General features: G+C 41.6%; 1 protein-coding gene across 2 annotated transcripts; it reads right to left on the bottom strand.

The window, feature by feature from the left end:
- Positions 1–1234: 1234 nt before the first annotated feature.
- Positions 1235–21817, bottom strand: YBX1 (Y-box binding protein 1). Of its 2 annotated transcripts, XM_043574618.1 has the most exons (8): positions 21315–21817; positions 20551–20614; positions 10614–10647; positions 7707–7796; positions 7108–7410; positions 6753–6835; positions 2488–2753; positions 1235–1623 (listed from the first exon to the last, which is right to left on the bottom strand). In XM_043574618.1, exons 1-7 carry the CDS (start codon positions 21478–21480, stop codon positions 2519–2521), a joined length of 975 nt encoding a protein of 324 aa, XP_043430553.1. In that variant the 5' UTR covers positions 21481–21817; the 3' UTR covers positions 1235–1623; positions 2488–2518. The 2 variants fall into 2 exon arrangements, with proteins under 2 accessions (XP_043430553.1, XP_043430554.1); XM_043574619.1 differs by lacking the exon at positions 7707–7796 and having other exon boundaries at positions 21315–21641.
- Positions 21818–25875: the final 4058 nt, after the last annotated feature.

Here is a 25875-nt window from a genome sequence, read left to right as displayed (position 1 = left end):
GTTTGCAACACTGACATCAAGACCACACTGCAGGAAACTTTCTTCCATGCTATGGCAGCTTGATGCTGAGTGTAGTTTCTACGAAAGGAAGTTGGTGGCACCACTCTTGCTCAGTGTGCATTGCCCTCTGTTAACAGCTCACTGCAGCAAAACAAACACTGAATGCTATTTTCATAAAGCAAAAATTCTTTTCAGATTTCTTTGCTAGCAAAAACAAGTAATAACGTATATGCTTCCTAAAGGCAACATAGTATATAACGTTAACTTTTGAAAAGTGAGGAATACCTGTATTGGATATTTAACCAGTATTGTTGGTGTTGTAATTTCCATGATAGCATTATAACACGTCCTAAGTATGTAATTACAAAAAATACATCTTACAACCATCAGCAGTATTCAAAGCTGTTCCACTGCATTCTTGCCAGCAGTGAATATTTTTTTTACAGCAGGCAAAAAAAAAAAAAAAGTTGGTCCTAAGTTTGGAAGGAGTTTGAAAGATACTAGCTTACTTGATATTATTTTCCTGCCTTATTTCACCAGTCCCCTAGAATTAAAAGCATCAGTACAATGCAATCTTGGTTGTGTGAATTCTGAGCACATTCTGGAAAGGGGCACCCCCACCTGGACTTACATAGCACTGTAGGACTCCTGGATGTGCCTCTCTAAATTCCCATCATCTTTCTCTCCTGGGCCCTAAAAGCTGACCAGGAGGATTCCAAGTGAACATCTAGCAAGATATTATAAAAAATAACCAGAAGAGGCTTAGGGTAGAAGGGAGCTGAGAACACAAAATTATTTTCACCAATTTCCACATTCTTTAGCAAGTCTTCCTATAGGCATTATGTTATCTGTTGTTACCATCTTCAGTCAACCTCACACAGGAGCTGAACCTCTTTACTGAGCACAATAGGCTCTGTGGCAGGTATATGGTAACTCTTAAGGTGGGTATCTTCAACTGGCAGGGTAAAATAACTTTCCAAAAGGCCAGAAATAAGTGGCTTGCAGGCACGAGTCCAGTTATTGGATGCTGGAGCATGCCCTCTCCCCTTTACCACTGCCCCCCACAGCCAAAGGAATCTTACAAGAAGGAAAATGGCCAAGTTGTCAAAATAAATACTTTCCCTTAAAGAACTACATGTTTTAAGGAAATTTCCCTGAGTAATAATTACCAGTATCATCTAAGCTAGCTAAGGACTTACAAACTAAAATAAGACAAGACAGAAATATACACAAAGACAATTATTTAAGACCTTTATTAACAGGTGCTTGCCATTTGTTGACTTTTTTGAAAAAATCAAGTTGTAAACTTTTATTACAAATTAAAAATGAGGTTCTTAAAAATCTCAACTTGACCAGATATGAAACAATTTAAAAACCTTTAAAGGTGTATTGAGAAAAACCAGGCTTTTTTTTTCTTTTTTTTAAAAAACACGTTTGTCATTACCAAAAAGAGACATCTTTAGGTAAAAATAATAAAAACCCCATGCTGCATAGATAATGCAGATAGTTCTAGTTATCTGGTCAATGGGCAAAAAGCAAGCACTTAAGGTCTTCAGCTCCAATCTTTTGTTCATTTCTTATTGCTGGAATTTCATATTCATTTCTTCTTGTTGGATGACTAAACTGTAGAAAATAAATAAATAAATTTAAGATCATCTCGCACTACATCGTCTACAACATTCTTTCAGTACATACCAAATTGCTCCAGATCACCCTAGCTAAGTAGGAAGGCATTAATAAATCTATGACACTGACATAGACACTGATTTTCTTGGACACAGCATTGGGCTGACAATGCTGTGACAAGAATGGCTACTTGTAAGTTCTGAATGACCTTTTGCCATTCAGAGGGGAAAATAATGCAGGCATGAGTCCAGTTATTGGATGCTGGAGCATGCCTTCTCCCCTTTACCACTTTACCACAAAATAATAGAGGGGAAAAAAACAAAAGCATTACTGGCTGAAAATGACAATTCCGGAACAAAACAGAGACAATTACATGCCTCTGAGTATCAAGTAAAAGGTTGAATGCAAAGGAATCCTTTAATATTGGAACTGGTATGATGTCAAAACTGCCACTTTCCCCAAAGAGACTATATTGCTCATCACCACACAGGTTGTGAATTCTAGTAGCTATCCCACCTCTTTTTGAGAAGAAACACAACGCAACCATCATACTTTTCAGGGTAAATAAAGTTAGCAAGACTTTCCTCAGCTTACTGGTAAAATCACAGAATTCATTCAGAACAGTGGACAAAGGCTCTAATTAATATTCAAGAAATACTTAGGCCTCTAAGTGTCAGAACTGAGGTGGGCGAGAGGCTAAGTATGGCCCTGATACCTGCCACTACCAAAACTGCGTATTTAGGGAATTAGAAAATTAATATGGGTGAAGCCACCCTAAGTCACAATGGCTCATCTTTCTATTGCATTAATGGACCCCACGCATGACTGCTCAGAAGCCAGAGGCCATCTAAGCTTACTTACCCGGATGATGGTAGAGATGGTAAGCCGGCATTTACTCAGCCCCGCCCTGCTCAGCCTCGGGAGCGGACGAATTCTCAGCTGGTGGATCGGCTGCTTTTGTCTCTTTGCCATCTTGTGGTTTAGGGTTTTCTGGGCGTCTGCGTCGGTAATTGAAGTTACGGCGGTACCGACGTTGAGGTGGCTGCTGACCTTGGGTCTCATCTCCTTGATTTTCCTTATCTTCTTCATTGCCGTCCTCTCTAGGCTGTCTTTGGCGAGGAGGACCCCTGGAATGAACATTGTGCCAAAGCCGCAATGAGAAAACCTTCACGCTTTCTTTAACCCACCCACCAATGTTTATCACTTGGTTCAGACAACTAAACACCGTATCTGGCCTGTTTATCAAAAATGAGAAGTGCAAAACTTGGTTCGCATTTCACAAACTGAATGAGAGGGTTTAGTGCAAGGATTTGGAAGTGTAAACTAGAAGACGAGAGTTTAAAACTGGTTTTAATGGACCAGCAAATTCTAACTTTTTAATAGATGATACAGTGAGTAAATCATGAGCTGACTAAAAGTGACACACCACAGACACTTGGATGAGGTCATTTTAAATGGGCTTCAGGTTTGGGAACAAGTGCCACTAACCCTTTACAGATAGATGAGCACTTGCTAAAAAGGCAGGAAATCAAAATCAAAGACAAGATGTTCTCTCAAAAGAAATCAAAAGCACACAGCCACCATCAGTCATTAAGGAAAGGCAAATCAAAACCGTAAGAGACCACTTCATACCCACCAGGATGGCCATAATCAAAAGATCAGAGGCATAACCAGTGTTGGTGAAGATAGGGAGAAACTGGAAACCCATACACTGCTGGCAGGAATATAAGAATGGTGTAGCAGCTTTGGAAAAGAGTCCAGCAATTCTTCAAATTGTTAGAGTTACTTTGTGACCCAGCAATCAACTCCACTCAGTGGTCTATACCCAAGAAAATATCTATTTTATGATTATAATATTCACATTAACAAAAGTGTGGAAACAATCCAAGTGCCTATCAGCTGACTGCTGAACAAACAAAACAGGATATCCATACAGTGGATTTACAAGAAACACTTGATTTACCCATGAAAAGGAATTAAATCCTACATGCCACAACATGGAAGAACCTTAAAAAATATGCTAAAGTGAAAGAGGGCAGACATACAAATCTATGATCCCATTCATGAGATGTGCAAAACAGGCAAATCCAGACAGAAATTGGTGGTAGCCAGGGGCTGGGGTACAGGGAAAAAGGAAATGAGTGACTGCTAACGGATGCAAGGGTATTTTTTGGCGGGAGGCGGGTGAAAACGTCTGGAATTAAGAGATAGTGGTAATGGTTGCTTAACTATATGACTATACTACTAAAATCCAGAGCTATACACTTAGAAAACAAAGTTCAAGTTTACACTGTAGCAATATTATGGTCAATGGCCTGAAATTAAAGGTGATCAGGATCAAAGAAATTATCAACACTTCTATTACCAAAGAAAAGATGAGAATTTCTTCAGCTGATAACTGTAAGTGTTAGAAACCAGTGACGTTTTCTTGGCCTTTCCTTCATCCATACATTACATCACCTCAAAAACATCAAGATTAGTATCATGTCTTTTATACATATTGGTCATCATGGGTTCTAATCCCCACCCCCCCCCCCCCCCTGTTTTGGGACCTCACTGCAAGTCTTAGGCAAAACTGCTCTAGCTCTCCCCTGAAGTCTTCAAGAGTGGCTGCTCTACACCTATCACTGTGGCTTCTAAGTCAGTTTTCCCCATTTCTTTCTAAAACCCCAAGCTTTCACATCTTATGTTAGGTTATGTTCCATTTACTATCCTTTTCCTGTTACCGTTATCCTGACAGCCCCAAATAACCTGGGTATTTAAGTTCTTTACCTCCTATCCAGTTTTCTATTTGGGTTCTCTCAATTTCCAAGTATTCCATTCTCCAAACACCCTTTCCGATTTTCCTAGTTTAATTCCTTCTTGTTCGTCCATTCTTTATTTCCATGAGAATTTATAATCCAGTGATGCTACAATTATTCTATCTCCCAATCTCCCTTAATATTTGTCTCCCCTTTTACCCAAGTAAAAAAGCTGACCATTAATTAAGCATAACCAATCCCAACCCCAGGTTCTTCATTTGGATCAACAAATGTAGGACAAATTCAACTCTGCTCAACCTGAGCCTGCTGCTCAAAAATGGCTGGAAAACACAACCACATTGGTTGGCCCCACTTTAAATTTGTGACCCTTATTCTATTATTTGATTTTCCTGATTTCTCTTCTTGAGATAATCCCACATCTTTGGCCCAAACTCCTCACACCTCTTCACTGACCCCTCCATTTGATGCCACTAACACATCATACCCACATACTCGGGCTTCTTACACATAAAATACCGAGGGTTCCTAACAAAGGGCCCACCCCTTAAGTGTGGACAAAATCCTACCCTATCTGAAGATGGTTCTACACTCACTTTCCTGACAATTGTCTTCTACTGAATTTTCCAGCCTATAGTAGTGCCCTTACTTCTCAACAACACTTTCTTGATGACACTTCTCCCTTCTTGCCACTTCATTTGTCTCCTCAAACTGCTATACTTGCCTTAGATCTTTCAATTTGCCCTGGAACCTACGCTAATCAGGATTTTAACCCCATGCATCGTATGTGGCTCTGTCAACCCGTCTATCCACCAAATGAAGACTATTACGTCTAATTAAAAGGCAAACAGTAAAACCAAAGCACTCAACAATAAAAACTCACAGGCTATTTTTTAAAGACACCAATAAAAGCTAGGCAGAAAACTTAAGCAACTTTATAGCATAACAAAAAGGCAAACCAAGTTTTCTGCTGTTGGCACTCTTGGATATAATGGAAACTGCCACAAGAGCCTATTTTAGACCAATCTTAAAAACACTGATCACTTTGAAAAATGACATTGTGATATCATTTGCAGTATTTCAACAAGGTATCTTTGTGTTGGCTTAAAACTACTTTGAACAGTAGCTGAGTTCAAGATCAACAAAGCTCATCTGTCAGCATCAAAAATAATCTTCCACACTCAACAGGGAAACACCATCTATCTCCAACATCCAACACACAGCTAACAAACTCCTAGTGGAGATTTTAAATGAACCAGCTAGAACTCCAGGCTATTTTCATGAATTATAAACTCAGGACACAACATACGTCAATGGAAACAAGAATTCGTTATAGACACTGGCTACTGCAAAACTCTCAATGCATATATACTGATGCAAATAGGGTAATCTCAGCTGGGTTCCCTAGTTTCTAAAGCTTCAGTATTCCATCTCTGTTGAAGTACACAAAAGATTGCGGTGGTGGTGTTGTGAGAAACCTCTTTAATAGAAATTAGAATCACAATGTATTTTTTGAAGACTTCTATATTGTACTTTAGATACTTTTTATAGTAAGGAATTTGTTTCTTAAAACTTAGGCATCAACGGTTAAAGTTGCTATATAAGTCATCATTAGTTAAGAGTTATTACTGTATTGCCTTGAGTATACTGTTAGTTATAGGATCACGCCTAGAGACTCAATGCTTTAATAAAAAAAAGAGCCTTAAAAAGTAACTGTTACACCATTTTATCCACCCACTGTGGGACAGACTGGGCATACTGCCTCAAAGAGGACTACCATATTTATATACTAAACAAACACATCTGGCTCATGAAACGCTTCTCCAATTACTCTATACTCTACTGGGTGATTTTATTTTGCAATTTAAGGGTGACAAAAAACCCTCAATTGAGACGTGATTAATGGAAAATTATACCATCTCAAGAGGTTATGCTATCGATTCCTCATTTATGTTAAGGTACAGTTCAGATACTCCTAACGCTTGAAAGGCAACGCTTACCTTTACCTTTCTCCCTCCTAATGAAGCAGGTCTTAAAACATGTAATAGAATACAGGTTGAACTATTCTCTTACCTGTGCAAGGACAGAAAAACTGAAATTCTGTACACCCCTATTACAAGGCGGGGGGGGGTGCGGGACACAATCATATAAAGTAGACCTCATCTATACAAGCTGTTTTTAATGAGTACCAGCAAGAAGATGCAAAGAACACATTTCTCAAAGACAACTGACTTCAGGTTCACCTCTTAGGCATCTGATGAAAGAAAATGTTAAGTGTTAACAAATAAATGACTCAAAAAGGCTGCAGGAGAATTATGATGCTGCTGAGTCCTAACACATGCTCGAGAAATTTAACACAAACCATACCTGCGGAATCGTGGTCTATAACCCCGATACATATTCTGTCTCACTGGTCTACCTTGTTCTCCTGCACCCTGGTTGTCAGCACCCTGGAAAGACAATCAAGCTGACTCAATCAGTAACAGTAAATGAACCCCATCAGACAAATCCAAAGTCTGCACACAGGAGTTAAAAATAAAGAAATCTAACTGTAATTATATTATAAATTGATCTTTTGGGTTTTTATTAGGAATCAAAAAAATGCTTCCCATTAGATTAACTGCTCCAACACAGATAGACACTCACAATATGCTTAAAACGCAGACTTATTCAAAGTTTTTGCATGCTGTTCATTCTTTTACTTTTTTCGGTGAAAACTTACTTCCATCACTTCTCCCTGCACAGGAGGGTTGGAATACTGTGGTCGACGCCCATAGGGTCTCCGCATGTAGTAAGGTGGGAACCGTCGCCTGCGGTAGGGCCGGCGCTGTTGGGCCTGGCCTTCGGGAGCACTCTCCGATCCCTCGTTCTTTTCCCCACTCTCACTATTCTGGTAGTTCTGCTGGTAATTGCGTGGAGGACCCCTGCGACGTGGATAGCGTCTATAATGGTTACGGTCTGCTGCATATTTACTGCCTTGCACTGGAACTCCACCAGGGCCTGTAACATTTGCTGCCTCCGCACCCTACAAAAGCCATCATATATTGACAGTGACAACAGAATTAAGTACACTTAACAAAATTTACACAAAGCAAATAAAGGGTCTATGTGGCCAGGGGTGCATAGAAATGATTAAGTATCAGTTCCTCACTGTTCTGAAGAGATTGCCCTCTAACTGCAGCCAGCACATAAGGCTTGATGCACCTGTGTTCATGTGGTCACCTGACCCATCCATCCACATTAGAGCCACCATCCTAATGGATGAGATCTCCAAAATATTTCCAAACTGAAGTCAAACCTTTACACAAAAAGCATCCTCACCTTTTCTCCTTCAACAACATCAAACTCCACAGTCTCTCCATCTCCTACACTGCGAAGGTACTTCCTGGGGTTATTCTTCTTTATGGCAGTCTAGTAATATCACATTCCAAAAATAGATTAACAGGGGAGAATAATGTGCTTTTTCATTCAAAATGTACCAGAGTCAATATTATTTTAGCTTGGATATACACTTAATATTAGCTTTAAATAAGACCAAACCGTCAATAAATTTAGGAAAACAGGGACCAATGCTACCCCCAACCTCAACCAAAATACTCTAAACTTACAAGGCCCCAGCATTTTACCACCATTTTCCAAACTAAAACAAGTAATTTAACACTCAAGACACAACAATATATATATGTATTTACACGCTTTTTGCAAAAGCATCATATGTAGCTTTAGACAAAATGAGGATATCCATCTATCCCCCAAAGACTGCACTTAATAGTAGAAGCTAGCCCCACACAGGGCCAGTTTAGATGACAGGCGAGTTTAGTTTTGCATGCTTCAAAGTTGACCAAACCAACTTTGTCCCTGTGTTAACCGTATCAAACTCAATTACAAATGTCAACCAAAATCCCTTCCAACCGCTCTGTGATAATACTTCAATGGAAATGCAATTCACATGTATTGACTATGCGCCACTCTTTACATTATCTGACAGTGTGGGATAGTCAGTGATTACCTCCTCAGAATACAAGAAATCTCACATTGTTACTTGTTCTCTAGACTGCTGCTACAACAAAGTAAAAGGGGAAGAGTAACACCTCACATTTGAATGTACTACTTAATAAAGTTCTTTCATGTGTTACCCAAACTCATTATGACAAATGACGTGAGGTTATTACTACTCCCTTTTTACAGACAATTAAACAGGCTTTAAAAAAACTTAGGTGACTTGCCCAAGGTCACACAGCTAAGTGGCACTTCGAAAAGTATGGACTTTTCTAAATCCAGGTCTTGGGATTCCAAATCCCATGTTCATTCTACTACATCACAGCGGTATCCATTACGGGATCACTCATGCATTTCCATTCCATAGGAGGCAGGACAACCAACAAAGCTGAAGCCAATTAAGCTAAGTTGCCCAGAACTACAGTCTCCCGGATACACTAAGACCTGAGCATCCAAAGTCCCAAGAAACAACTAAATGTTGAAACCACTTCCAAAATAAAGAGGAAAGCATATTGGTGACACCTGTGGGTCAGTACCAAGTGGGTGACATGCGTTCAGCCAAATAATTGAGCTCATCTGTCATCTAAACTGTCACAAAGTTTTCATACCTTCCATATATAGCCAACTCTCAATTACCTGCAGTCATAGGGGATAGCAGAAGTATGGAGAATTATAATCTCAAAACTTCTTTCAGTCAGCATCTTCAAAACACCCCAATTTCCCCAAACTCTTTAATGTTGCTGACAAGTAACAAGACTGACCAGCCTTGCTGTCTCCTGTTTCTAATTATGCATATTCTTTTGAACATGTGAAGGGAAATTAAGAACACAAAGGCGTTGGCATTCAATTTTATTAAACACTTGTTTTAAAAGTAACATTGAACAGTCCCATATTTATGTTTAGAATTTGTTTTTTGAAGTTTATTTACTTATTTTTAGTAATCTGTACACCCAACATGGGGCTGGAACCCATGAGCTCGAGATCAAGAATTATATGCTCTTCTGACTGAGCCAGCCAGGGGCCCCTATGTTTAGAACATTTGTTTCCATTCTTATATATTTGACCCTGAGATTATCTGATAGGGCTTTGGATATTCAAGAAATTGATCTGGCTCCCCCCTTGATTGCCACTGAATGCTGCATAGGATACCTCAGAAGGTGACAAAGTACCAACCTCAGACAGCTCTTCCTAAGAAGTATGCTGCCATCCAAGCTCACACCTGCCTGATTAACAGTGAATGTGAAAACCAACTATGTCCTTTGATGTCTGGATAAAAAGATAAAGTGGCTAAAAAGTTCTTAAAGTGATTTTCAATACATGCTGATAATATTTCAATAGTCTTAGTGAAAAAACTTCAAGTACACACATACAAATGTGTTTTTCCTACCCACAGCACACCTGTGAAGATAATGAAGTCCAATGGAGCCCATGATGTACTTAAGTTCGAGATACTAGTGTTTACTTGGCAGTGGCTTTAATAAAATTCCTCAATGCGCATTTTCCAAAGTAGTTTTCTTAAATGTACTTGTCAAAGTTTAGCATTGTAGCACCTAATCCTGTGTTAGTTTTTTACCCACAAAACACTGAAGCCAATCTAAAAATTATTTAATGAGTAATTACCAACTTTGCCACACCGCCTTTTCACCTCAACCCTAAACTAAGGACTCTTAATTAAATTTTTCAAGCCAAAACAAAATTCTCCAAAGGTAATTCCTATTCAAAGTGTTTTAACATAAACAGAGGGGCCTAGGCTACTTTGCTAGTATTTTTCCCCCCAGCATTCACTTCAAATTTATAGGTTTTGCAGCTTAGTCCTACTTCTCCCCCATGATTATTGTGATTTTGTCCCTACCACAGAGATAAAACCTAGCAGCATTTGCAAACACCTCACCAAAGTTTCTGTGTATTTATAGCATTATTAGTTCAAGTTTAGGTTAATGGGAGATTTTTTTCTTCCTCTGAAATTGGGTTTAAAAATTTAGTATGAGTTGAGCAGACTTCATCATTTAAAAACTATTAACAAAATACCCATCTGAGATACACCTATTTTAATTAAGTGAGCTGCCAATACAATATTTCAATGTATACATTTGAGCACTTCCTGTGGGAACTAAATTGTTTGGTGGTTGGATAGAATAACCTTTTTGTAAGGAACAATAGTTGAGAAAACATGCATCCCTTTTCGCAACCCTTAAAACCAGAATTGTAAACATTCACACAAGCACTCACCTGGTGTACAAATACATCTTCCTTGGTGTCATTCCTACAAGACAGAACCAAGTTGAACAAGTCAGAAAATGGAATACATTTCATGTTACCAAAGATTAAGCATAAGCTTGGTTCTCTGTACATCTCCCCCCGCCCCCATTTTTCTTATTGTCACTTGGGACTCTCTGGCTGCCATACAGCCATTAGAAAATTTAAAGCAGAAAGTTTTGTTTTGTTTCATTTTTTAAGACCAAGAGATTACCAGCAGTTGTAACGTTACTACTGCAGGATTTTAAAAAGTCCAAGTGTGACCTACTAAGCCATTAAGGTGTGACTAGCAACTGTCACACTTATCCTACTAAACATAAACAATGTTCCAGCACACCCCACTGTTACTCCTAAGAGCACTGTTACTAATTTAAGTAGGAGACCAAAAATATAGCTCATTCCATTAATTACTAGCTTCCTTCTCAGTTCCTCCTCACCATTTCCAATTTCCAAGATCTCCTCAAGGTCATAAAGGTGACTCCTAAAAAACCCTCACAGAATGTACTAGACCGAGAATGAGTACCAATATAAACTATGGGTTTTGCGTGATGTGACAACACGTTAATGTAAGGTTGTTGATTTTAACAAATGTCACTACTGTGGTGGATAGTGCAGGTGGAGGTCGTGCAGGAGTCGACCCTGTTGGGGAGGCTGCCTGCATGAGCACAGTGTACATGGAAAATCTATTTTCTGCTCAGTTTTGTCACGCACCTGAAACTGTTCTTAAAGAAAAACAAAAGACCACAATGAGGTACAAACATGGATGCCATCAATACCCCCATCATTCCTGTGGCAAGCAGGCAAGCATTGTGCTGGAGAACTAAGGACGTGAAGATGAATGAGTTTCCTACTAGCACACAACCCCTTTACTTCTTATCAGACACCATTTTGCAACAATCATTAAATGTCTAGTTAAACTGTGCTAAAGAAATATGGTTGAAAATACCTGCTTCAGGACTTTAAAGGAGGCAACATTTGCTTTAAGTCTTAAAGAAGTTAACGGAAATGAGAAAGATGTTCCCGAGGTAGACAGAAAGGAGGTCATGGACATGGGTAAACCAGCAACTAGCAAACTCAATGCAAGAAGAGTTCAAACTGGCTGGGTCATGAGGAATATGGCTGTGGAGGAGGGAAAGAACAAGAGCTAAATTACGTAGGCAGAGGAGCCAGCAAAGGCTTTTTTGAGTAGAGGAATATGGCATAACATCATCAAATATTAAAACCTAGTAGCAACTATGAAAATTTCAGATACAAGAGAAGCCCAGTTAGTTATAAAAAACTATTCTAGAAGCCCAGACCAGGATTGATGGAAGCCTATGTGAGGGAGAATATTTGAGGTCTCTTTGAGGTAAACAGGGGAAATTTTATGAACAAGTGTATTTTGGAAGTGAGAGGAAAATAGGAGAATGAGCTTTTAGCTTTTCACCTAGGACGCTGGAGTGAAGGCAATGATATTGTAAGTAATCACCACAGGAGAAATAGCTTTCCAGATCTTTTTTGACCTTCCCCTACCCTCTTCATTTTGTCAGGTAGATCAGAGTGAATGGGCTTAATAACAGTTCTAATGTTTAATGACAAAAGGAAAAAGATTACAGTGAATTAGACTGACTGGCTTACTGACTGTTGGCTTCCTGTTGAACCATGGAGCAACAAATGCTGTGCGCCAAAGAACCCACGTGGCATGAGGACATTTAATTTCTGGGAACAAAATTTTAAATTTTTACAAGAAAAACCTACACACAAATGCAGAACACTGCAAAAGCTACTCAAGGCAGGTGACCGAAAATTGACTTCTATAAGCTAGTTGAATATCAGGAACACCTAGGGAATTATGGTTGCCAAAATGCCCATCTGTCAAATAGGTCCTCAGGCATCCTACAAACAATTCCATAGCCATCACTATTAAGATCTTTAATAGTGAACCCTTTAATTTTGAACCCTAGGGCCCTCAGAAGAAGTACAATGAAAAACTAGTAGAGTAGGAAAGTCTAGAACAGGAACTCTCAACAGGGGCAGTACTGACCACCACAGGTCATTTAAAGTTGTTCCAAAGATGGGCACTATTTGCCATAACTGGGGTGAAGGGTGTCAGGCGCTAGAGAACTAGGTAAAGAATTATTTGGTACCCTAGTAGACTTTCATGTAAGTACATTTGAGGGCTTTTTAAAAATCTTTTTTAATGTTTACTTATTTTTGAGAGAGAGACAGAGAGAGACAGAGTGTGAACGGGGAGGGGCAGAGAGAGAAGGAGACACAGAATCTAAAGCAGGATCCAGACTGAGCTGACCTGACAGCACAGAGCCTTATGTGGAGCTCGAACCCACAAACTGTGAGATCATGACCTGAGGTGAAACCGGACACTTAACCAACTCAGCCACCTAGGCACCCCAGTACATTTGAGTTTTGAATCTGGTATTTTACATTGTTTTAATATGCACTGAATTTACTAAAAATGCAACTTCCATGGAAAGAAGTTTTCATTACTGATAATGCGACCTGCATATCTGGGTAGCCAATACATCATTTCTTTTATCAATCAGTATTTGTGGTGGCACTGACTATTCATCATGTCTTCTAATACAGCTGCAAGTAACTATGTACATACAGAATATACTATGCACTGCAATAAAAATTTATCTACAGGGGCGCCTGGGTGGCGCAGTCGGTTAAGCGTCCGACTTCAGCCAGGTCACGATCTCGCGGTCCGTGAGTTCGAGCCCCGCGTCGGGCTCTGGGCTGATGGCTCAGAGCTTGGAGTCTGTTTCCGATTCTGTGTCTCCCTCTCTCTGCCCCTCCCCCGTTCATGCTCTGTCTCTCTCTGTCCCAAAAATAAATAAACGTTGAAAAAAAAAAAAAATTAAAAAAAAAATTTATCTACAATTTTACTTCAAGGTTGTAAAAGGAACTAAAAAATTTACCAAAATGACTTATCTAGTTAGAACGTATCTTCCTAAAAACAGTACAAAGTAGGCAATATACACAATGCTGTCCCTTGGAAGACAGCTTAAGATATTCTGCAGTACAAAGATACGTGGAAACCAATATGGGCTCATTAACTGGTGTGGTGCCAACAACAGCACTCACTCTTTTGACAACAAACCGGCCTGTTAGGGGAATTACCATGGCCAAAGTGCATCTGATTTTAGGAAGAAATTTGACAGCTCAAAAAATGCAGTTTTAGCCAAGATAGAATACTACAGTTTGGATGCATCAAATCAATCTAGTTGCAACTTATTAAGTAACTGTGCAGAAATTCAAGGTACTGCTAAAAGAAAATCCAATCTTTAGTTCTCATTCCACTATTAGCTGTGCAACCTTGGAAAACTGCCTCCCCTTCACTATATCTTCACCTGCAAAACGGGAAAACCTAGACACAACGGCATACCTTACTGAGGGATTTAGGTTCCAGATACTGTCCCAAGTGCTTTAACTATACATACCATTCAATCCTCACAACCCAAGGTAGGCACCATCATTAACCCCACTCTACAAATTATTCCCTGTAAATAGATCAAGGCTCTGCTACATATCCCCCCCCCTAATGTAAAAACCATTTTGGCCTCACAAGTCATAGAAATCGCTGTGGAGTAGACCCCTATCTACAGTAACACTGGGAAATAATGCATGCTCACGGCTACTATATAGAGAGAGCTTACCAAAGAGGGAAAAGCAGCAATTAAAATAAGCTGACCAAAATGGATCATCAAGAAGTAGGTTTGAAACTTTTAGCTGTTACTAACGTAATAAGGAAGGAACAGAGAGACATCCCCAGGACTGCACCTTACCTTTTGTGGTATTATCCGTGAGAACTATAAGGTACACTTCTTCTGTCTTTACCATACTTTACTGAGGGTGGAAGACTATGGGCAGGGCAAACTAGTTTATGCATCCCTTTAACAGGCTAACCAGCTAGCTAGGCACTAGGCTAACAACAGTAACAAAATTAGGACATGGTCTGTCCTGGGATTTCAACCTAGAAGGCCACCACATTCAATGCAATGCAGCAGAATTACCAAGTATTGTTTTCCACACACTATATAGTATGTTAAGTCCTACTGATCAGAGAGGGTGAAGAGGAGAGAAGAGCAGGCAATATACATAGAGCAGTGGTTTAGAACTCCTTACTAGAACCACTGGAGCCAAGGCTAGAATTCTGGCTATTCCATTACTAACTACATAATCTGGGGCAAGTTACCTTATATGCATAGTGGGGATAAAACACTTACCTAAAGGCCACACTATAATCAAACCTCAACCCTTCCTTACTGCTGCCACTTGAGGCAATTATTTTACTTGCTGTTCAGTGCCTAGTACTGCTGTCCAAAAGAAACCAAATGCAAGCTAAATAAATACAGGTTTGCCTAGTTACCTAAAAGTTCACTTCAACTTTTACACCACTTCACTTTCATGAAAGGTTTCACAGAAATGCACTACTTTTGGACAACATGGGGAAATCTGTATCTAAGTTTATTTTCCAGTAGTCACAATAAAAAAAGTAAAAACAGATAAAACGAGTTTTGCATTTAAACACGTACAAATCAATTATTAAAAATACCAAGTATTTTACATTTCTTTTTTCATACTAAGCCTTCATAATCTGCTCTATGTTTTACACTTCTGAAAAGTAGGTTCACAAATGCAAGCTGTGCAAAAGAAAGTGGTTCAAAACAAACACTAAATTGGGTATGTTTTAAAATTCAAGTTAAAAATAATTCAGTCTCTCAGATGCATGCACTAACTACACTTCCATACAAGTCTAATAGTTACTGTATAGACAGCACAGGCCTACAATATTACAACAGTGTCATTCCATATAGCACACAGTCCTGTTCTGCACTCAGATGTATGCTCTCTGCTGTATTCTTCTACTCCACCTCTTGCTGTTATTAAGGGCATTATTTATACTGAAAATTTTTCACAAAAACCCCTCCTCTTAGGTTTTCTCACTCTTAACTAGTATTGTCCTTATTCAGCAAATGAGGACACAGTACTGACTTCAAGGAAAAAAGGAATCACAGATAGCGAGAAACTGAAGACAAAAAAGAGGCTACCGTTTTTAAATTGGGAAAATGCTAAAGAGAAATACTGCTGGGATTTATAAATACAAGTCTCTTAAAAGTTCCTAATGCAGCACAATGAAGGCAAAAACATGTAGCTAGCACTAAACTCCTATACTACTAAATTTATCCAGATTAAAGTGTTTTAAGATGTCCTAAAATTTCAGGAAACTTTTGCGCCAATCCACAGCACTGCCTTAAATGAAACCTAACATATACATAAGTTCATCTATCCATAACTAAGCGCTCTTATTCTATTACCTTGCTGCAGATTACTACACCATGCCCTTTTAACAACTTAAATTGCTCAATTGCACAAATTATTAATTCTATAGTCATTAAAAAAAAACCAGCAGGTGAATACATTCATTCTCTAGACTTAAGATGAAAAGCTTTTACATTATCAGTGACTTGGTGAACAAGGATGACTGCTGGCCAACTTAAGATGAGCAACTAACCCAACCAGCATGTAAATTAATCCTCTAGTGCCTTGTATACAAAGTCATTGTCTGAAAAGCCTCAGTTCTGAAATCAAAACAAATCCCCTCTCCACAACCAATAACTGCTTTTTCAAGACTGCCAATGATACATCATGACCTAAGGACTATTTAGGTATCATTTTTTATGCTTCCATCCACCCATCCTGCCTTAGTAGCACAGTCTTCTTAGTGCCACAGCATTTAGTTATATTACAGACTACCCATGTCTTCTATGATTTAGATAGACCTTACTGTGCATAATCAACTTGAGTCTGATTTTTAATAGCCCAAAAGACTTGGCAATCACTTTTCTGTAAGTCTACACATTTTAAAATCCAAGAACCAGGTTGTAAATATTTTAGGCCACGTAAGGTCACAGACTGTCACATATTCTTAAATAACCCTTAAAAAGGTAAAACCCATTCTTAGCTTGCAGGTCATATAAAGACGGGGTGAAAAGATCCAAGAAATAAGGGTCAAAGGCTCTCTCTTTTAATTCCTCAACTGCATCCCAATACTGACTATTAAGCAAGTCCTTTTTAATTGTTAAAGCCAATCCTCACACTAAACTGGGACTATTATAGCCAATACCGAACTACATGAAACAGGCAGTGCAAAGCAGAAAGCTTTTAAAATCCAGGGAACTAACAGTGAGCACATATAGGAGCTCCAGTGACATGCTGGGTATCACTTAGGAAAACAGGTCTTTCAATGGCTAAGAATAGCCACACTAAGAAATTACCTGTAACTTTGTGGACACCAACCAAATTGAAGAGGACTAAGGGCCTATATTTTCAGGGACAGTAGAACAGCAGCTAATGAACAAAATCCACAGTAAGAAAACAGTTCAAAACCGACCTCTGCCACTTACTATGCTTCCTAGGGCAAATCACTCAACCTCTGTCTTCAGAATAGTATCTACACCTCAAAGATTTTAAAAATTAAACAGTTTAGTTCACCTAAAGCATTTACAATAGTTCCTGGTGTTAAGTGTTTGAGAAATATTAGCTACTTTTATGCGCCATCACTGTGTGAAGTAACTCACCTTCATCAGTTACATACACATGGAATCCCTAAAAGGAAGACTAAACCTGATAACCACAACGTCAGTATTTTTGCTAAAGAGAGATAGCTAAGTCCTTCCTTGGCTTGGTTTATCATACATCTTCCTAGACCACAGGTAATAAATTCAAATGCATACACAGAAGCGAAGCAGGAAGGGAAGTCAACAACAGGAGAAAACCCAACCTGTCATATTGCGGTAAAGAAAAAGAACGTTATGCCCTATTTGAAAGTTGTAATAATACTCATGGCCAGCTGATTTTTATTTACATGGACTTCAGGCCCCAAAGCTAAGATTCAGATCTTAAAAAAAGATAACTTGAAAATTTGGGTATTATCTCCCTAAGTATCAGTTAATTATTTCTAATCCTTTTAAAAATACTATTGTCCAAACAAAACATCTGGGGGTAGATTCAGCTAGGAGGTCACCAGTTTGTGCCCTCTGCCCTACTGGATTCTCTTTGCTCCCAATTCCTCGCTCACCACCAAACCCTAGGATGATTAATTAAGCATTTTTAAGTACTCTGGAGAACAGAGTCAGAGTATTTCTCTTGTTGTTGTCACTATGAAAGATGCATGTCCCATTGTTACCAACTCATGGTAACTTTTCATGAGTTTGGTGAGCATGGATTAATCCTCAACAGCTGGAAGCAAAAGACAAAAATCAGGTTTCCAGATTTAAAAAGCAAAGAACCAAACCCTGAAACCACTGACCCCTGCGGCATCCTTCTAATGACATCTTCCAACAGTTTTGAGTGAAGTTTTTCATAATAAACTGAAAAGAAACTGGGGGGGAAGTGGTGGTGGTGTTCAACAAACCCCTCTTAGTCACATAATCCAATTATTGTTCAAGACAGCACAGGAAGACTAACCATGAATTTCTCACAATTCCTAGATTCTACAGCCTAACAAAAGCTGCCAAACGTTTGATGTTTTAAAAGCTCTTATGCCTTTTGTACAATAAAACCACCAGAAGAAAACGCTTTTAAATATAATCCTTACAAAACTAACATTATTTTCATGGGTAATAATTTAGATCACAATATTTACAATGAAAATACATTCTTCAACAGTAAAAAAGTTTACATAAAAATACCTTCAATTTTAATTATAAAAATCTGAAGAACCTAGATTATAACTCACAGAACTCCCAAGGTTAAAATTAGAGTCACAGCCATCATCCCAAAGACTACATCCTCTCCCTTACACAGAAGCAGCGTCTACCCACCCCCCCCCCCCCCAATCAACAGCCAGGTACCTCCACCCCTGTCTACATACCCAACCAACTCGCAAACTTCCAGACTATAATTCTTTAAGACCTACATTTTCCCTTCATCAAGGTAAACCTCTCTTGGACTTATTACAGTCACATTTTACAGTGACTTGAAAGTCTTACAATCATTGAAACCAGTTTAGAAACACAAAGCACATTTAAACCGGTTAACTTGACAAAATAGTTGAGGTTAGGACAGTCCAAGGGAAGGATCATCGAAAGTCAATCTACATTTAACTTGCCCTGGAGGACTACCAATTGGGTTAATTGCAGGTTGGAATAAAGATACTCAAGGAATGGCATCTCATGAAATAAAAAAACTTAGAATATGTAAATAAACTACTTTTACCCTTGGATAGAAACTGTTCACTTAAAAAATCATAACCTCTGTCCATTTAACAAAACATAGCAAAAATAAGGCACGCGCATACACTTTCAAAAGTACACGAACTACAATCCAACCACAGAAAACGCTGCACATTACATTCCCTTCTAATGTACACACCAGCATTACATTGGGTCAAAAATTAGAAGCGTTATTTTTCAAGGAATGGCCCACAAGACATAATCACTTGGAATTCTTGTTAAAAATGTACCCCAGAACCAAAGAATCTAGGCTGGGAAGAACTCAGGAATTTGCATTTTTAACACCCTTCCAAGGTACTAAGCATACTTTAATTTGAGAACTATTGGTTTAAGGTATAGACCACTAAAGAGAATCAGGAATCAGGGTAAGATGGAAATAATAACTGAAATGCTAACATTCAGAGAGCAACTAAAAAGTGGTCAAATATAAGCACCCATGCATTCTCTTCATCACTAGTAACCAATTATCAAAAAACTTAGGAAAAAACGTAGCTTTGACCTGTCACAAAAATGTTAATAACAGATGGAAAATTCCCCAAAGATTTTGGAAGAAACAAAATTATTTCCCCACAACTGCAAACGTGGAAAACAGACCATCAAATGCTTACAATCTCTTTTGCTTTTGAGCATTTCCACAATATTTTATGGTTGAGTAATGAAAGGTTTTTCATCAGCCAATTATGTCTGTCTTTAAGCTTGATCTTGCCCACTTGGTTTCTTGCAGTAGTGTCCATTACACAAACATTCAGTATTATTTCCTACTCTTAGGTGTTCTTTTCTAGTTGTTTAATGCCTTCTGAAACAAGAATGTAAGAAAACGCGGAGATGAAGGTATCCTACCTGTAAGGCCAATGTGCTATGAGCACACACCATGCCCTACACCCATATGCAACTGCACTAGTAGCCTTGCTTGGCAGCCATCTTGGAAATGATGCCCGGCTCACAAGGGAGACCATGAAGAAGAGTACAGTGTATGAAAACTGCACGCTATCATCACTACTGCTACAAACGACTCAAAGGACTATTCCTAAAGATGAGAACAAACAAGTAGGAGAAATAAAAAACCTGAGAAAGGGAAAAGGGTAGTTTCTTCCAGAGGCCACTACAGGAACAAATAGAAATTGTAGTTCTAATGTGAAATTTCTCCAAGGCCTTCAAGACATCATACACTGAAACGTTAAACAAAGGCGATATAACCTTAGCAGTCAAGATGACAAGACCTCCCCTACTGCACTGTCAACTCTTGTTACCTCCAAAGGCTAACCACTTAGAAATAATCTCCACGTACTAATCCAGTGGATCACATCACATTTTTCAATACCAATTTCACTAACGTGACAAGGATAAAAATGCACCTCGGAGAATCACACTAGATCCTGGTTACCTGAGTTTGCCCTAACTGTTGAGAGTTGGCTCGTCCACTGCGCTCGCCTTTTAAATTGCTCTGTACCAGAAGCGGCCTCTTCACTTAGCTTTAAATTAATATTTAGCTGCAAAACAAAAGACCATCTCCAGATCCCTAATCCCCTCAGTCTTCAAGGAAAACAAAACCTCACCACCCCACCAGAAGGAACAAGCTACTCATGCTTAACCCCTTCCAAGCCCGCAGGGCCTGCCCAAGGAGCAGAGCTAGCGAAAAGGTAGGACCGAGACTACGGTAGCGGTCATCTCACCTGTTGATGAAACCATATCCGTTTCTTACATTGAACCATTTTACTGTTCCCAAAACCTTCGTTGCTGGAGGGGAAAAAAACACACACACACACACAAAAACAAAAAACGCACGATTACCAGACGTCCTTTCTTAGACCCGCCACGCTGGGGCACCCGGCCCCGCACGCGCTCCGCAGCGGCCAGAGACCCCCTGACAGCCTCTCTCTTCCGAGGCCGCGCACGGGCCCCGCGGCACACGTGGGTGAGCTCGGGGCGGCGGAGAGGCCCGTGGGCAGGCGCTGGGCGCGGGCCTCAGCGGGCGGGCGCGGCTGCGGGGCGGGGAGCACGTGAGGGAAGGGGAAGCGTCCGGCCCACACGGGCCTGCGTAGGCGGCGCGCCGCGCCCTCAGGGTACACGCGGAAGGGAGCGGGCCGGGGGGGACGGAACAACGGCGTGCGGGCCCGAGCGCACGCGGCCGCCGGAGAGGGGAGGGACCCCGCCGCACACGCGGTCGGCGGCGCGCGGCGGCCCGGGGGGAGGGGCGCGCGGCCGCGCGGGGTCCGCAGGGGGCGCGGGAGGCGGCGCGCGCGCGCGCCTGCCGGGCACGCGGACCGGGCGGGCCGGCGTCCGCGAGGGCGCGGGTGAGGAAGGCTGGGGGAGGGGCGGCCGCGCGCCGCCGAGTCGGTCCCCGCCGGCCGCGCGCTCGCCGGCTCGCCCCGCTTCGGGTAACGGTTCCGCCGCCAGGCTTCCCTACGGCCCCACCCCCGTCCCGTCCGGCCCTCACCGATGACCTTCTTGTCCCCGCCGGCAGGCGCCGCCGATGTGAGGCCGCCCGGGCCGCCGCTCCCTGCGCCGCTGCCCGTGGTGCCGGGCTTGGTGTCGGCAGCGCTGAGGGCGGGGGCGGCGGGGGGGGCGGCGGGCGGCTGCTGGGTCTCGGCCTCGCTGCTCATGGTTGCGGTGATGGTGACTGGGGCCGGCTGCGGCAGCTGCGGCTCCTCCCGGGGTGTGATGGTAACTAGGCCGGCGGCGGCGGTGGGGCTGCTCAGGGCTCTCTGGGGTCCGCTCTCCGCTCCCGCTACCGATCGAACTAGCGAGAATGGCGGGACGGGCGGGATAAGCCCTGCGAGCGACCCGCCCCAAGCATCGTTCACTGGCCACTAGTGCTGCCAATCTCACCACCTGACCCCGACTCCTGGCTTCTATTGGCTAACACTTTATCACTCCTCCATTCTCATTGGCTCTTAGGCGGCTAATTCGGCCGACCTACAACTGTTCCTGCCTCCGCCGCCGCCATAGAGACCGGAACTAGAATTAGAGTAGAGTCACCACGAGAACCATAGAGTACCCGAGAGGACGGGCAGAGTGAACGTGACTTTCACGAGGCTGCAGCGCGGGCGGGCGGGCCCCACGTCCAGGGCTGGGTCTTGGCCAAGGGAAGGGCAACCGCCAAACGCCTGAGCCGGGATTACCCGGCCTTGACCCTGGGGCTTGGAAGGGGACCCGACGGCACCTTAGCCCATAGGGAGGAAAGGCCTCCCTCTCTCCCTCTGCTGTAAATGTGGTCCTTGTGACCCCGGACCATTACTGCGGATAAAGCCGTCTTTTCTACAATGGCCGTGTACTCTCGGCACAGCCGAGGGTTTCTGGAACGTATGCATTCAAAGAGCGTCTGTTTCGGCGGAGCAGTCAGTCACCTTGGACGGACCATGCAGTCCCTCAGCCCGCCCTGGCTCAGCATATTTAGGGCGGAGGGCGGTGGTGTACTCCACGGGACCTGCCTTCTGATCCATCTTACCAGGCATATAAGGACTGCCTCGTTAAGTATTCACGTCTTTCTGTATTGGCCACAAATCAGATTTAATTTCAACTCACGTTTATTGAGCAAGCTAGGCATTTCCCTTGTATTTTATCAACAGCCATGCGAAACGGGGATTATTACCCACAGTTCACAAATGGTTTATAATTGAGGCTGCCACCTGATGTAGCTCAAGTCCTCCACCTTCATTTGTTCTTCATTAAGCTTCGGCTATCTACTATCGGCCGGGGATGCTTTGGTTCGCGAGTCAGTTTCCGCCTTAAATTCAGTCTACGGATGAAGGCAGAAATTTAAACACCCAACACTCCACAAATACTCCAGCTCTGCAAAAGCACAAAGCATTTTGGGAGTGGAGGTGATAAGGTGGAATGCTGACTCCAGGAGCAAGGTTTATGGAAAAGCCTAGCGGCAAGAAGATGGGGGTCTGGGAGAATAGAAGTAAAGTAGTTGAGAAAGACTAGAATGAAAAATTGGGTTATAGAGGTAGGCAGGTTCAAATTAGTAACATTTTATTTGAAATTATCCTAAGGGCAATAGTGGAAAGGGTAGTTTTAGAATTGTCAGTAGGGAGTGGAAGATTTTTTTTTTTAAGGCTAATGAGTGTGGAGAATGGGTTGTAGAGGGGTGAGAATGGGTTGAAGAGGGGTGAGAATGGAAGTAGAGAGACAGCAAGCTAGTGCAGTAGTCCTTACCCCAGCAGTATCATCTAGCCTGTCACTTCCACCTCCTAAAGGCCTCCTGAATCAGAATCAGTCATAAATATCTCTCAATGCCAAACCAGAGTCTCTTTATTGCTACTGCCATGACACTAGTGTAGGCAATCATCTATTGCTTACAGCAGAGGTAGGCAAACGTTTTCTCTAAGGGCCAGATAGCAAATATTTTAAGCTTTGTACACCAGACAGTTCTGTCTCAGTTGCTCAACTTTAGAGCCTGAAAGCGGCCAATCAATAAACAAGTGCACCTGTGTTCCAAGAAAACTTTATTTAGGGACACTGAAATTTGAATTTCATATTTTTACATGTCACAAAATAGTTTTGTTTCAACTATTTAAACATTTAAAAAAGCATTCTTATTCTTAGCTTATGAGCCACTGAAAAACAGGGAATGTGATCTGACCTGCCAACCAGTTTGCTGACCCCTCTCTTTAGAGCGCTGCTGTGGCCTCCTAGCCAGTCTCTACCTCTTTCTTTCCCTAACATTCTCCACCATGACATCCAGAGTGTTCTTTTGAAAACATCTCATCATGACAGTCTTACTTAAAATCTTTCAGTGACTACTACTGTCTAAATTCCTTATTGTGATTTACAGGACTCTGTAGGACTTCTCTAAACTTACCTCCTGACACTTCTTTCACATTCCTTGTTCAACCTTCCTGGTGATCTTTTAGACATTGCTTCCTTTAAGCTATCACATACTATTCCCTCTACTTATAACATTCTTCCTTTCTCCCTTCTTTTGCTTGCTTAACTCATCATCCTTTGGGTCTTGCCTCAAATGTTACTTCACTAGGAGACCCTCCTAACACACTGTATTGCATGAATTAAATCTTCCTTTCCTCAGACTATGAGTTCCTGAGCATCTGGCCTAGTACCAGACACACAGTATCTTAAGAAATCTGTTATATGAATAACGTGGTACAGAAAATGGATTGGAGGAGGTACTGGCAGTAGAGAGGTCATCTGGGCAGGTGAAGAAGGCTTGCAGCAACAATATGTATGGAGAGAATAGGTGGATTCTAGAACTGCTACTCATCTGTTCCAGCTCCAGATAACTTTTTAAAAAAATTAATTTATTCTGAGAGAGAGAAAGCACAAGCAGGGGAGGGGTAGAGAGAGGAGAGGAGAGAGAATAGCAAGCGGGCTGGGCCCCATCAGCACAGAGCCCAATGCATGCCTCCAACTCCCGAACCATGAGATCATGACCTGCGCCAAAATCAAGAGTGCTTAACTGAGCTACCCAGGTGCCCCAGCTCCAGATAACTTTTAACTGTTAAAAAGAAAATGTTTTCTCAAAAGGCAGTTCTGCCAACATTGGGGACCTTTAAAAGTGTGCCCTTTGGCTTGAGACTTTTTCCCCAAGGTAGAGTTACAAAGACAGATTGAACAATGGGACTAGCACCTCTGCCAATAAAGAGCAACCTTCTCTATGTAACTGCTTTGAAGGGATGGCTCCTCAGCAGAAATCTAAATTCTGTAACATTTGTCTTTAAAATGTTACCTAAAAGTATCATTACTTACTTATTCAATTATTTCACTAAGCTCTCTCTTGGTGCTCAAAGAGCATAAAGATGAGTTATTTAAGAAACTAGTTTCCTTGTAGCCACCTCCATACCACTGCCAAAATAGTACTGAAGCACTAGAGGATAAAGAGTTCATGTCAAAATTCAACCCCTTTTCCAAGGTGGGAGCTTTCCACTCCAGTTTTGCTAGACCCCTGCCACACTGCCCAGCATGGTGACCATAGTGTAGACAACCCCAGTGGTGTGAAAGGCAAGAGAGTTCATTCCAAGAATCTCTTTTGCAAAATAACATACACCTTGTCCTCTATCTCTAACAGACTCTGGCCCAAGAACATAGTTCCTCTTCCTAGAAAGCCCCTTCCACCTTTATCTCCTGGCTAATTCCAACCAATCCATCAATACTTACCACAAATGTTACCTCTTCCTTTCACACCTCCCCCTGCCCGCACCCTCTTCCCCCAACCCCCTGCCCACTCCAGCATCTTGTACATAGCATTCATGTAACAGGTCTTTCTTGAGCACTTACTAGGTACTAGATACCTCTTCTAGGTGTGGGGACATAGCAGTAAAACAAAGCAAAACGACCGAATTTCCTGCCCCCCTAAAGGGCTCACATTCTAATACCACACTGAATCGAAATGTGCCTATCTCCTGTCACAAGCAAGGGCCACATCCTACTCATCTTGCGGCTCCTGTGCCCAGGACAGAGCCTGACCTAGAATGCAGGTGCCAAGTGTAACAATTCAGTTTAATGGCCCAACACAAGAACGTCAGCTTAGGATCCCAGCAGCTCATCCTCCTTACTCTCTAATTCCACCTTGTCTAGTTCAAGATCTCTCCTCTGCTAGGTCAGTCCTTCCTTCCCTTTGCTCCCTGAACCCTGTTTACCTAGCTACAGAGTTGCAAATATCTATACTGTAGGGCCCTTACACCAGCTCCCTTGGACCCTAATACACTGAAATGGCACTTTTAACCAGGTTCTCTTCTGTCATAGAATTCAGTTCCGTGCTACCTCTGCCACTGCCAGGAGGTGAATCATCCCTGCCCATGAGCCAAGAGAGAAAAAGGAGGAATGGGATAGCATTGAAACTGCCTCTTGAAAGCAACACTATGGAACTCCCTTTACCTCCTGAACATTATGCTCAGTGGGATCTTTCTATGTTGGGCTAGGTCCTTTCAAGATAAGCATTTTCCAAGGCATGTTATTGTTTACAAATTACCTTCCTATCCATTCTCGTATTTGACCCTCTCAACAGTGTTATGAAGTACATACGTATTATTATCCCC

Source organism: Prionailurus bengalensis, chromosome C1 (genome assembly GCF_016509475.1).
Source record: "Prionailurus bengalensis isolate Pbe53 chromosome C1, Fcat_Pben_1.1_paternal_pri, whole genome shotgun sequence".
NCBI lineage: Eukaryota > Metazoa > Chordata > Mammalia > Carnivora > Felidae > Prionailurus > Prionailurus bengalensis.
This window is presented reverse-complemented; position numbering and strand designations above follow the sequence as displayed.

Bases quoted from the DNA above. Each gene is read 5' to 3' on its own strand.
- YBX1 (XM_043574618.1), bottom strand. From the start codon at position 21,480: ATGAGCAGCGAGGCCGAGACCCAGCAGCCGCCCGCCGCCCCCCCCGCC. The intron at 20,615-21,314 runs GTGAGGGCCGGA...TTTCCCCTCCAG, and splicing joins CGGGGACAAGAAGGTCATCG to CAACGAAGGTTTTGGGAACA. The intron at 2,754-6,752 runs GTATGGTTTGTG...TGTTCATTCCAG, and splicing joins TATAGACCACGATTCCGCAG to GGGTCCTCCTCGCCAAAGAC.